The sequence below is a fragment of the Halichoerus grypus genome, chromosome 3, assembly GCF_964656455.1.
Source record: "Halichoerus grypus chromosome 3, mHalGry1.hap1.1, whole genome shotgun sequence".
In the NCBI taxonomy this organism is placed as follows: domain Eukaryota; kingdom Metazoa; phylum Chordata; class Mammalia; order Carnivora; family Phocidae; genus Halichoerus; species Halichoerus grypus.
Genome location: NC_135714.1, coordinates 128,779,820 through 128,792,872, shown reverse-complemented (window position 1 = coordinate 128,792,872; position 13,053 = coordinate 128,779,820). Strand labels below are relative to the sequence as shown.

General features: G+C 32.6%; 1 protein-coding gene across 4 annotated transcripts in view; it reads left to right on the top strand.

Moving 5' to 3' along the window:
- Positions 1 to 13,053, top strand: part of LRBA (LPS responsive beige-like anchor protein) — a 764,390-nt gene that overhangs the window by 273,914 nt on the left and 477,423 nt on the right. For all 4 annotated transcript variants that reach the window (XM_036089189.2, XM_078069304.1, XM_036089190.2 and 1 more), the window contains one exon: positions 10,154 to 10,218. In XM_036089189.2, coding sequence (XP_035945082.2) covers positions 10,154 to 10,218 — 65 coding nt within the window. The remainder of the gene's footprint in view (positions 1 to 10,153; positions 10,219 to 13,053) is intronic.

Below are 13,053 nucleotides of genomic sequence, written 5' to 3'. Positions count from 1 at the left end.
ATTCTAAAGAATCATCATTTCATAGCATAAACATAAAAGATATGTTATTTGCCCCTAATGAATGTTAAAATGAATGCGATGCTTTGCAGCTATTTTTCACTTGATGTAATAACTGCACTGACATTGAAATCTCAATTTATATTAACATTAAGAATTTACTCAATGAACACACAGTATCGGTTTACAGTGGTCACTGTTTAGAGTGGAAAACCCCAAATGGTTAAACAGCAGGAGAGTTCTCTGTTTTTAGTTAAAAACTGCTGTTTTCTATATGCCTTATTTACTACATGTTTAATTCTTAATGTTGTGTGCTGTGGGATCGGGCATGCAAAAGTCAGCAGAAAGAGTTCTGGTTTTTACATCTAGAGCTATTACTTGCTGTACAATAATAAAGGCACTATTTTATTGGGTTACTTGTAATTAACTTCAGCACTAGGCATTCATATAAATCATTCGTAATCTGTTTTCTTTAGTTTTTTATTCTTTTAAACTGGTTTAACGTACTTGCTTTCTGTTATCTTTTTTACATATGGATTGAGGTTGTAATTGGTTTTTGGAATTAGGCTGTCAGAATCCACCATATATGTGAATTCAAGAAATGATTGAGGCAAGCTAATGAATTTTGTATGATATTTTATAGAGATTTGTTACTGAAATATTCTGTAGTAGTATTGTTTTGTTGTGAACCTTAGTAAATAATCATTCTCTCATGTTAAAAAGTGTCTACAGATTTGAAAAGTTAAAATGGCAGCAGTTATTAATTAGAAAATACTTATCCTTTTGGTGTCTTTCAAAATCCCAAAAAGCATAGACATGAGATTTCTTTTAACTCCTGTTAATTTTCTGACATTTTTAAAATTTTAAACATTTGAATCTTCATATATTTTCCACAATATTATCTGAAAATGCCATTTTATAGATTGATTAGTAATTTATATTATTCTGTGCTTGTAACTTTTTATGATTATTAGTTGAAAATGGAATAAAAATGCAATAGAGGCAGACTTTTTTGGATAAAAAAGCATTTAAAGAAACATGTATGTCTAGGTGAGTTCACAGTATATGTTAATTAAAACTAAATATTATAAAACAAAACTTTGCCTCTAAAACTACCTTCATTTCATAAATATTTACAGTGATCTGTAGAAAGAGTTTAGAGGTATAAGATAATTTTATTTTCTCCCAAAACAGAAAATCTTGATGATTTGATAAAATGATAGGTATATTGAGGTGTGGGGAATGGGAAAAGCTGTTTTCACCCAAGTCAGGAAAGCAGTGCTTTTAAAAATAATGCAGTTGGTAAATATTTTTTATTGTTGCTGAGTACACTAGAGGGTTTAAAAATCTTTGAAAAATAATTAGCCATTTTATATAGTTTTAATGGAAGTCTTTCATGTTTCCTCTCCAGCAGTCTCTAATGAACACTCCCTGTAATTTCAGTGCAGGCTTTGAGATTCCCTAAAGACTTGACTTCAGACCTCAAAGGGCAGCAATTGCCATATGTCTGGAGAACTGGAGTTGCCAAATAGACTGACCATGTACTAATAGGACACATTTATATAGCTCTTGAATGTGAAGCCCTGATATAAGCTTAATGATGGTCATCTGTTGAGAGCTTGTAACTGGAAAGGGTTAGAGCAACTTTTGTCACCTTTATTGAAATTGAGATTTCTGAATTGATCAGTAAAAGATCTTGGCTAAATTGACTCCAGTTTGGAAGTAATTTAAGGATTATTATTGGCTGGAGAACATGTTTTTCCTAAAAAGTTTAAAAACAGATTTTTAAAGGGACTTGTAAATGTATTAATTTTAATGTATGCTTAAACACAATGGTAAGAGGATTATTGTTTTTATTATTTACAAATAATTTAAAACTATTTGTAGTACTTACATAATTGATTGCATGGTTATCTCAGCCTTTTGGATTTTTAAACTTTTGCATTCTTTATTTTGTAAACCCAATAAATGTGTTCTAAATATTCAATTCTTTGCTTATAGTTCACAGTAATATTTGTTAAATAAGCGATTGTAAAATTGAAACATTTGCCAATTCAACTTTAATAGACTTTTTCTTTTCTGTTTTTCTTAACTCTGTAATGATCTGTGTATATATATTTCATTTATAAACTGAGCTATAATATCTGTACAAATTAGATGTACATTTTAAAAGTGTATGTCCACAGAAATCATTGAAACCAAAACTTTCCAAAGGGCAACATTTTATTCTATCTCAGGTAATGATTTGTTTTACCCTCTAAAGAGACAATGGAATAAAACCTGTCCTTTTCTGTTATGCCATACTCTTTCCTGGTATGTGGTTACTCGATTTTGTGTTAGATAAGCTGTTGAGAGAGTGCTGACATAAAGTGCAAACACTGTTGAAAAGTTCTTGATCGTTTACTTTGAGCACTTAAGATTACTATATCTTGACCATGAACAAGTTTTCTCTAGTTTTGACCTTTAGTCCTGTGCATAATGTGGTTCTCAATTTTGTGTTAATACATTCCCTTCGTTATTTGAGCTCTCCTCTGTGGCCTCCTTCCTTGACTCCTACTAGTGTTTCTGTCATCTACTTAGGGAATTGGAGCTATAGCCAACCAATTTGATTTATTTTACAAAGGCATGTATAACTGTAACATCTTAAAATATTAATATTGATATTTCATTGAAGAGCACAAGCCTTTAAATTTTTATATATTTAATAGGGAAAATGAAATAGTTTGATATGAGTTTAGGTTTTTATTAACAAATTATTCTTTATTCCTCTGTTTATGTTTGAATCATTAAATCAATACTTACAAAAAAGAATATTTTATGATCAAAAGCAGTAGAGATAAAATTAATTTCATTTAGTAGGATGTAGAATACTGACTTTAAAAAAATAATTCTTAATGGTTTATGATAAAATTATATTTTCATAAGTTTTTTAAACTCTTGCTTACCTATAAACCTGAACAGTACCTACTCATTGGACTGTATTCATAACGTGAGAAAGAAAGGGGGGGGCAGAGGGAGAGAGGGTCCCAAGCAGACTCTGTGCTGAGTGCGGAGCCTGACACAGGGCCCGATCCCAAGACCCCAAGACCACGACCTGAGCCAAAACTAAGATTCAGCACTCAACTGACTGCGCCATCCACGTGCCCCTATATTTTCATATTTTTGATACCAGTATTTGTAGGACTTGAATGCTTGTTCAGGTTATTTAGAGATATTTCACAATATTTTGGATAAATACCTGTTGTCTAGTTAGCGTACAATTTTAATACTTAAGCTGAAAAACAGCAGTTCCTGGCCTCAGTTTTTCTTCTTCCCTTTGATTCTTACTTTCTGGAAGGAGCCATATTCACTAAATCTTAGTTGTTGAGTCTGCCACGGATTTTCATATTTCTAAATGATTTAATTAAGCTATTTCTTGATTTTTCTATTTTAGACATTATCTGGTGGTGTCTTCTATGGAAGATGACCATTGAATTACTTATATTGTTCTTTCTTTCCACTTCACATTTTCTGTTGTTTCCAGTACAGTTATATCATAATATTTTGTTAAAACCATACTTACCATTTACATTATTATGACAATGTAAGTATTCACAGCAGAGCTATAAAATGTACCAGGATTACCCTCCTTTTCTCCCTCCCTTCCTTCCTTCCTTTCTTCCTCCCACTTGCTTGTCTCTCTTTCATTTTATTCTTCTGGAATTAATAATTTCCTACTTTTTTGTTTATTTAAATTTCTCTGTACCCACCACAAATTTATTTCTAAATTTTCCACTGGAATCATAAAACTTGTGCCAATGTGATTAAACACACTTGTTATCTATTGATTCAAATGTTTTTCTTAGAGATGTCGTACCTGTAGTTCTCTATTTTTCTCTTCCAATCTGGATTGGTTACTCTTTAGGTCTGTAGAAAGCTGTTATCTGGAGGTTTCTTTTATTACCAACCCAGAATTTTCCTCTTCCCTCTTAAGCTGCAGTGTCTATCTTCTGCCCACAGTGACCTTCAAATTTGTAAGGTGCTGGTCACTGTTCTAGCGCTGGAAATATAGTAGAGAATTAAAAAAAAGGGAAAGGTAGAAATGAAATCTGGTGGGTAATAAGTATGTCCTCAGAAGAATAAAGCAGAGCACTTATGGAGGATGATAATGGGGTGTATTAATTTTGATGAGACACTTCCTTTTTACTTTCTTGAGAAAGAATGCATAAGGGGTAGAATTTTTTAGACATTGCTTGTGTGAAACTTTTTTTTTCTTATTTTAACCTTTAAGCTTGATCAGTAGCTTATTTGGATGTTGGTATTAGAGGCTGAAAATTATAATCTTTCCAAATTTTTTCTCCCTGGTAGCTTTCAGTATTTTTATTATTTTAAAAATTATTGTTGTTACTGCATTATGCCTTTGGTGTGGGTGGATCTTTTAAATTCATTATCTTTGGTATTTTATGTAAACCTTTTAGTCTGAAAAAGTATATACTTAGGTTCAGATAAATTTTCTTGAATTATTTTTATGGGAATTTCTTGCTTTCTGTTTTTTCTAATTTTGTTTCTAGAACTTCTGTTAATTAGTTAGATGTTGAACTATCTGGATTAGTTTTCTGATTTTCATATCCATTTCCATCTGTTTTTTCTTCATCTTTTATTTTACTTACTAAGAGACTTGCTCAACATCTTCCAGTACTTTTAAAATTTTTATTTGAAATACTTTTAATTTCTAAGAGCATTTTCTAGTTTTCTATTTTTTGTTGTTGTTTTGGGGAGAGGCAAGAGCTGTGATGGTTAATTTTATGTCTCAACTTGACTGAACCATGGGTGTCTAAATATTTGGTCAAACATTATTCTGGGTTTTTCTTTGAGGGTGTTTCTCAATAAGATTAACATTTAAATTGGTAGGCTGAGCAGAGGAGATTGCCCTGCCTGATGAGAGTCGGCCTCATACAGTCAGTTGAAGGCCTGACTAGAACAAAAAGTCTTACCATCCCCCATGGAAGAGAGAATTCCACATGCTTGACTGCCTTGGAACTGGGATATCAACTTTTTCCTGCCTTTGGACTTGAACTGAAACACTGGCTCTTTCTGGGATTTGAGCCTGTTGGTTTTCCTGATTCTTAGGCTTTTTGACTTGGGGTGTAACTACAACATTGGCTCTCCTGGGTATTCTGCTTGCCAATGTGAGCCATTTCCTTAAGATAAATAAAATTTTTATCTCCATACTATTGGTTCTGTTTCTGTGGAGAACTCTAAACTCTAGTACAGGGGCAGAGAGATACTGGTGAGTAAGACAGAATTTCTGCCCTGATTGTTTTACCTGAAATATTTTCTTTCTAATGGTATAAATTATATTTTTCTTTAGTCTTCTCTCCACACCCCCTTAACAATATTGTCTGTTTTCTGAGTCTTTTTTTCCCTGACTATTTCCTTGGTGTTGGTCATTCATACGAGTCTTTCCTGTAATGACTGGTAATCCTTTGCTATCTGCTCATATTTAAGTGTAACACACAAAAAATCCATGCAACTGTGTGTGAGTTGTCTACTGGTGATGAATGAGCTGTCTTTGCCATTGATAGACCCTTAAATATTACGGATTCTCATTTTCCTCAGAGAAAATGTCTTTAATATTGCTTTGGAGTCTCATAGTTTAGTATCCTTTCAAGTTATTTGATTTTTACAGTAAGGCTTTTTACAGTGTGCAGAAGTTGACTTCTCTGAAAAGTAAACTTTTAATGCTTTACTATGGTGGGGATGACCATAAAGTATGGGGAGAGGATCTGGAATTCTGTGTTTTATATACTACTTTTCATTCATTTAAACTATTTTTTTTTTTTTTTTTTTAAAGATTTATTTATTTATTTATTTATTTGAGAGAGAGAGAGAATGAGAGAGAGCACATGAGAGGGGGGAGGGTCAGAGGGAGAAGCAGACTCCCTGCAGAGCAGGGAGCCCGATGCGGGACTCGATCCAGGGACTCCAGGATCATGACCTGAGCCGAAGGCAGTCGCTTAACCAACTGAGCCACCCAGGCGCCCTCATTTAAACTATTTTTATCCCTGTTTCTCAACATCTTCATATGGTACTTAGTGACTTCAACTCTTGGACCCCTAGAGTTCTGCAAGAAGCATTGATTGGCTTCCTCAAATTGATTTTTCTCCAGGTTGTAGAGAAATTTTTTACCCTCTCTCATATGCAGTTGTCTATTTTTAATTTATTTTTTATTACTTTTGTTCTTAACTTTTACTGTTTAACCTGAAGTATATACCTCTGTCTTTTTTTTTTTTAAGAGTAAGAGAGTTTAGTAATTAGCCCACCAGAATAAAAAATTGATAGTACATTTAATGTCAACATTGATGATTTTCCCCCTCACCTTAAAAAAAAAAAAAAAAGGTGGCAGCCTGGAGTATATGTAGTCTGTCTTGACAATTTGTGGCCTTACTTTATTTACTTTAGAACATGATAATATTTTGGAATTACTTTTAAAATCTAGGTAAGTTTATGTAGTAATTGAAGACACAATAATATATTGTAGATTATTGAATTTATATAAAACTGTCAAGTTTACTTTAAGGAAGATAGAATTGTATTAAAATAATATAAATTAATACATAGCACATTAATTGGTGCCCCTTTTCTCTATATTTGTTTGTTGATGATAGGGAGGAATAGACTTAATTTGGTTAATGAACTCTTCTTTTTTCTTTCCCCCACCCTAAGAGAAGACTTTTATCACCAAAAGCATCTATTTGAAATTTGGTGGAATACTATATTTATTTAATAAATTTCACTAATATGTATTATCTTTGTTGTTGATGTTGCATGACTTAAGAGCATTAGTAAGTATATTTTAGTAAAAATTGACTTATCAACAATTATAGCCTTAGGAAGTGATAGTCAATTAAATACAGCTTAGAACAGGTATGAAATTATTGACTCACTTGTGCTTTGAGTCCTTCCTCTCCAAAGTGCTGAAATGTGTTTTGAAATTACTTAGTTGCATTAGTGGTTGGATTTGAGGCTTTTAACGTGTTTTTCACCAATACCTTTGGGAAAAGAATAACCAAGACCTTTAAATGTACTAGCATTTTCCATCACTATACAATTGTAAATACTGTGATGAAATACTGAAATGATCATGTAAGATGATAACCGTTAAGCTTTTCTTTCAACTATTAAAACTCACTAAAGGTTATATTGAGCTGTGGTTTATGAAATTGTTTAGACTAACACCTTCTTTGATAATTGCCTCAGAAGTGGAGAAAAATGCTTTAGGATAGCATGATTAATGAATCTTCTTTTCAGTTTTGGCATCTTCTTAAAGGATTGTAGATAAAGTTTTAGTATTGAGAAAACTTGTTGGGTGGACTAACAGCTGGGTTTATTAAAATTTTAATTTTCTCTTATGGACTTATGATTATTTTCATCTGGGTTATTAAATAATTGCAGTATAGCTGACACACAGTGTTATATTAGTTTCAGGTGTACAGCATAGTGATTTGACAACTCTGTACATTATGCTGTGTTCACCACAAGTGTAGCTATCAGCTGTCACCATGGAATGTTGTTATAATACCATGGAGTTACTAATTCTTACCAGCATGTATTTATGTAGCTGGTATGTGATATTAAATGTTAATAACTTATACTTAGGAATAGATTATAGACAAAACTCAATGATATCTTTGAGAATTGTGAGATTTTTATAACAATACCCAAAAGTGTGAATAAGATTTGTATTTTCATTTCTTTTCTCATGTTGTCTAATTATTTTTTAACTAGTGAAAAAGTTTTACTCTAGGTGGTTAGATAGCAATTATAATAAGTTAACAAATACAGGTTTATAGATGATGCTTGGGAAAGCAAGAAGTCTAGTAGTAGCGATAATAAATCTGTCTCTCTGAGCTTCTGTAAAAATTGGACTCTTCTACTTCTATATGGACCTTCACGTCTAATTTGTTTTTAATTTAAAAGAAAAAAAATATTTTGTGTGACGTACCAATTTGAGTTCAGGTCACAAAAATTTTTAGATGGTGAATTTTCTGTAGTTGTAGTAATTTGAACTGGTGTTCTATCTGACCTAAATCATGCTATTTAAAGTGTTTGTGAAATTTAAATGGCATACTTCCTGATTTTACATTATAATTAAAATTACTTTATATACATTAATGAAAATAAATTGATGTTTCCTGTCTACTTAAAATTTAGGTCTCTCTACTGTTACCTATTTCAATCCATGTGGAGTTTTGAGTTTTCTGTGACCTATATAATAAAAATGCCCACCTGTTGCAGTTTTAGACAAAATGGATTTGAGAAAAAATACTATTAGTACATACTTGTTAAAATGTCTGATCTGAAGAATTATATATACTATATTCTCTTGCTTTTCTTTCTGATATTTTTTTTTCTAGCAAGCAAAGTAACTTCCTTTAGTTTCTTTTAACTAAGGTTAATTTTCATTTTCAAATTTTCCTTCAGGTTAAGTGATCTAAATGAAAACTCAGTCAGTTTAAGGTCTTGCCTCCTCATAATCTGGTGCTGTATCAAATTTCCAAGTGGCCTGCCGAGAGTGCTATGTTAGGTATAAGATGAGAAGTGAGCATATGCTTCTGTTCTTGACTGTGGTGTCCTTTGAGGTGTCACCATCCCTTTTGATTCCCTACTGTCTATCAGCAAAGGTCACAGCTGTGTTCTCCTCATCCCCTCAAAGCCCCTGTTACTGTACATTTTTCTGGAATAATTTTCTGATTCTTCCTATGGCATGAGATATTTCAAGGCTGTCTTAAAGGTCCATTTGGCCATTGTATTTGTCTCCATCTACTATTCCTGCACATTACTAGGTTTAGGATAGCTTTTTGAGACTTGATATCTGTCTTTGCTGTGCCTGGAAAGTAAGGTGTGGGATCCTCTGTACCAGGATCAAAAACCTTACCCGAGGGTTCTGCTTTAATGTTGGTAAATTACTGAATCATAAAATAAAGATCAGTTGAGGGATATTATGTAGGTAGAATGTAAGGGGCTCCTTAGTTTTAAGGACCATAAAGATTATATATTTCCACTTATTTAAAATTTAATTTAAATATCTATATTTAAAAATAGATATACATGTGCATACACATACCCACACACATTCATACCTTGGCATTTGTCAACTCTAGCAATATTTCACACATACATGCACATATGGGCGCATGCATGGACATTTCTCAACTCTAGCTACTTTTCAAGTCATGTAGGCCCAGCCTTACAGAGTAATGTTTATTTTATATATTTATATATGTTTTGAGTTGAATGTTTATATATTTCTATGTGTTTTGAGATGATTAAAAAAAACTCTTTTGTACATACTCTTCTGGTTTATTTCCTTCTTACGCTTTTTAGTGGATAATCATTCATAAAGAATATAATAGATTTATACCGTCTTCTGCTAATTCGTAGGCTAGTGAACTATAGTTTTCCAGCTCAGAAGTAGTCTAGCCAAATTAACTCATCTTTCTTTTCTCTTTCTCAATTAATCATCAATTTTTGTGGTAGGATGTGAGCTATTTACTGTGTACCAAACTATTTAATTCTGTCTTCCCCTCATTTGGGGAAGTCATGCATCTCTTTTCTTAAACAAAAACGAAAACCTCTCTCCTTGGTTTGTGCTGCCTTCCTTCCCAACTCCCAATATTTTCGTTGAATTAGTGGTATATAATGGTATAGGACAGCAAAATAAATATAGATAGGGCTTTTTGGCTTATATAGAATCAAATTGTTACTAACTTGTTTAATCTTTTTTTAAGGATTTTATTTATTTATTTGACAGAGAGATAGAAAGAGAGCACAAGCAGGGGGAGCAGCAGGCAGAGGGAGAGAGAGAAGCAGGCTTCCCGCTGAGCGGGGTCCCGATGTGGGGCTCGATCCCAGGACTCTGGGATCATTACCTGAGCCGAAGGCAGATGCTTAACCAACTGAGCCACCCAGGTGCCCCTAGTTTAATTTTGAATATCAACTATTCATGTGTTCACAGGGCTGGCCTTGAGTAGGCAGCACATTTAACCAAACTTTTCCTTTAAGAGGTAAGGTATGAAATTGATATATGGGTGATGTTTTTCATAATTGTTTTAAAAAAATAATCTGTTATTTGTTCAGCTGTTTTCTTTTCTTTTCTTTTTTTTTTTTTTTTTAGGAGTGGCAGAATTCTATCCAGAAGAATGCAGGCCTTGCTTTTATTGAACTTGTCAACGAAGGAAGGTAATCTATTTTATATCCATTTATGTTTTACTTATAAATCTTACTGTATTTTTGTCACTGAAACTGACATTTTTGGATACTGTATTGTTTTTGTAGTCACTAATGTAGTGGAGCTTAATTTCTACAAATATGTCAATATTTAATTATTTTGTGGTTTTCTTCATGGTTACATGCTTAATGATAAAGTTCTGATCTTTATTTTTCGATAGGTAAGGCTGAGTTTGGCAAAAGTAATAGTAGTGATTTTGTTAGCAGATATAAGGAGAATGAATACTTATTTGGAGTTCCTACAAATTTAATTATATTTGTGAGCCCAATAATTAAACTTAGATGTCTATATTATCTCTCTTATGTCATGGCCTATCATAAAAGAGTGGGCTAACAAGTTTTGTTCTGTGTTGCAAAGTGATGCAAAAGTAGAGAAAGGGAGAAAGTTGGTAAGGTTTCCATTTAAAGATAGAAGAATTCAAGGAAAAGAAATTCAGTAGTAAGAAAGAAAAAGTGAAGCAAGTCCAGAGATGAAAAGAAAGCTACAAGGGAGAAAATAGATTGAAGAGAGTGAGAGAATTAAAAGGTAAAAGTAAATTGAGGAAATGATGAGTGGACTCCTTTGAGTCTGTTTTTGTGGAAGTTGATTTTGGATTAATTGGACGGAAGACCCAGGGTATAAATTAAAAGGTGTGTGTAGCTGCCATTCAAATTTGTATTTTGTGAAAAATGGTTGTTCAGGAATGTTTCTTTATAGTGTTCTGGCTAGTGTTGAAACTGATGTCATCACTTTGGGAACTATTTGAACTAGTAACTAGGAATCCAGCATCTGTCTCGTTAATGTTACAGAAGAGGGCAAAAAAGTATGGATAACTTCACTTGACATTAAATACTTCTGAAATTCTTCTACTGAGCAAATAATTATACATGCTCACATACTAGTATTGGAAACCAATAAATAAACCTGCAATGGTAATGCCTTTTGCTAAATTCTGTTGTAGAAGTATTTAAATACATGTTAAAAGAAATACTTGACAGTTTAATATGGAAGAATTCGGTAAAACTTCCCCAGGGATTATGATTCTTGAGAGATATTTTCTTTTTTAATTTTATTCTTTTTTAAAATTTCTTTTCCAGTTTTATTGAGAAATAACTGACATATATCACTGCATAAGTTTAAGGTATACGAGAGGATGGTTTGATTGACATTTATTGTAAAATGTTTATCACAGTAGGTTCAGCTAACATGCGTTATCTCATGTAGATACAATATAAATAAAAGAATGAAGGAAAGGAAAAAAAATTTTTCTCCTTGTGATGAGAACTCTTAGGATTACTCTCTTAACAGCTTTTCCTGTATATTGTATAGCAGTGTTAGCTGTAGTCATCATGTTGTACATTACATCCTTAGTAATTATTTATCTTGTGACTGGAAGTTTGTACCTTTTGACCACCTTCCTTCAAGTCCCCCTTTCTCTTTTCTCTGCCTTTGCTAACTATATGTCTGGTCTCTTTTTCTAGGAGTTTGGGTTATTTGTTTGTTTCTTAGATTCTACATGTAAGTGAGATTATGTGGTATTTATCTTTGTCTGAGTTATTTCACTTAGCATAATGCCTTCAGGTTCCAGTCATGTTGTTGCAAATGGTAGGATTTCCTCAATTTTAATGGCTGAATAATATTCCATTATATTTATTTATATCTCTGTCTTTCTGACTACTTCTTTGTCCATATATCAGTGGACACTTAATTTGTTTCCATGTCTTGGTTATTGTAAATAATGTTACTATGAAAATGGATATGTAGATAATCTTTTCAAGTGTTTTCATTTCCTTTGGGTATATTTCTGGAAGTGGAATTGCTGGATCAGATGGTAGTCCTCTTTTTAATTGTTCCATCAACTTCCATACTGTTTTCCATAGTGTGTGTACCAGTTTATAGTCCCACAAAGAGTGCACAGGTGTACCCTTTTCTCCACATCTATGACAAGATTTGTTATCTCTTGTCTTTTTTTTGATGGTGACCATTCTAGTAGGTGGGAGGTGATGGTTCATTATTGTTTTACTTTGCATTTCCCTAATGATTGGTGATGTTCACCATCTTTTCATGTATCTGTGGCCTTTCATATATCTACTTTGGAAAAATGTGTATTCAGGTTCTTTGCCTGTTTTTAAGTTGGGGTGTGTGTGTGTGTTTTGCTTTTGAGTTGTATGAGTTCTTTATATATTTTAGATATTAATCCCTTACCAGATATATTGGCTTGAAAATATTCCATTCCACAGGTTGTCATTTCATCGATGGTTTCTTTTGCTGAAGGGAAGTTTTTTAGATTGATGTAGTCACCCTTGTTTATTTTTTATTTTGTTGCCTGTGCTTGAGGTGTCATATCCAAAAAAAGTCATTTCCAAGGACCATATCCAGGAGTTTTATTCCTAAGTTTTCTTCCAGAGTTTTATGGTTTCAGCTCTTATATTTAATTCTTTAATCCATTTCAAGTTAATTTTTGTGAGTGGCGTAAGGTTCAGTTTCATTCTTTTACCTGTGAATGTCTAATTATCCCAGCACCATTTCATGAAGAGACTTGTCTTTTCTCCATTGAGTAATCTTGGCTCTCTTGTCAAATATTAGTTGACCATAAAATGCTTTGATTTATTTCTCGGCTCTTGGTTCTGTTTTATTTGTTTATTTGCTTTTATGCTAGTACCAAACTGTTTTGATTACTGTAGTTTTTTGTATAACTTGAAATCGGGAAGTATGGTGCATCCTGCTTTGTTCTTCTTTCTCAGGATTTCTTTGACTATTCAGGATCATTTGTTCCATATAAATTTTAGGAGTGTTTTTTTAATTTT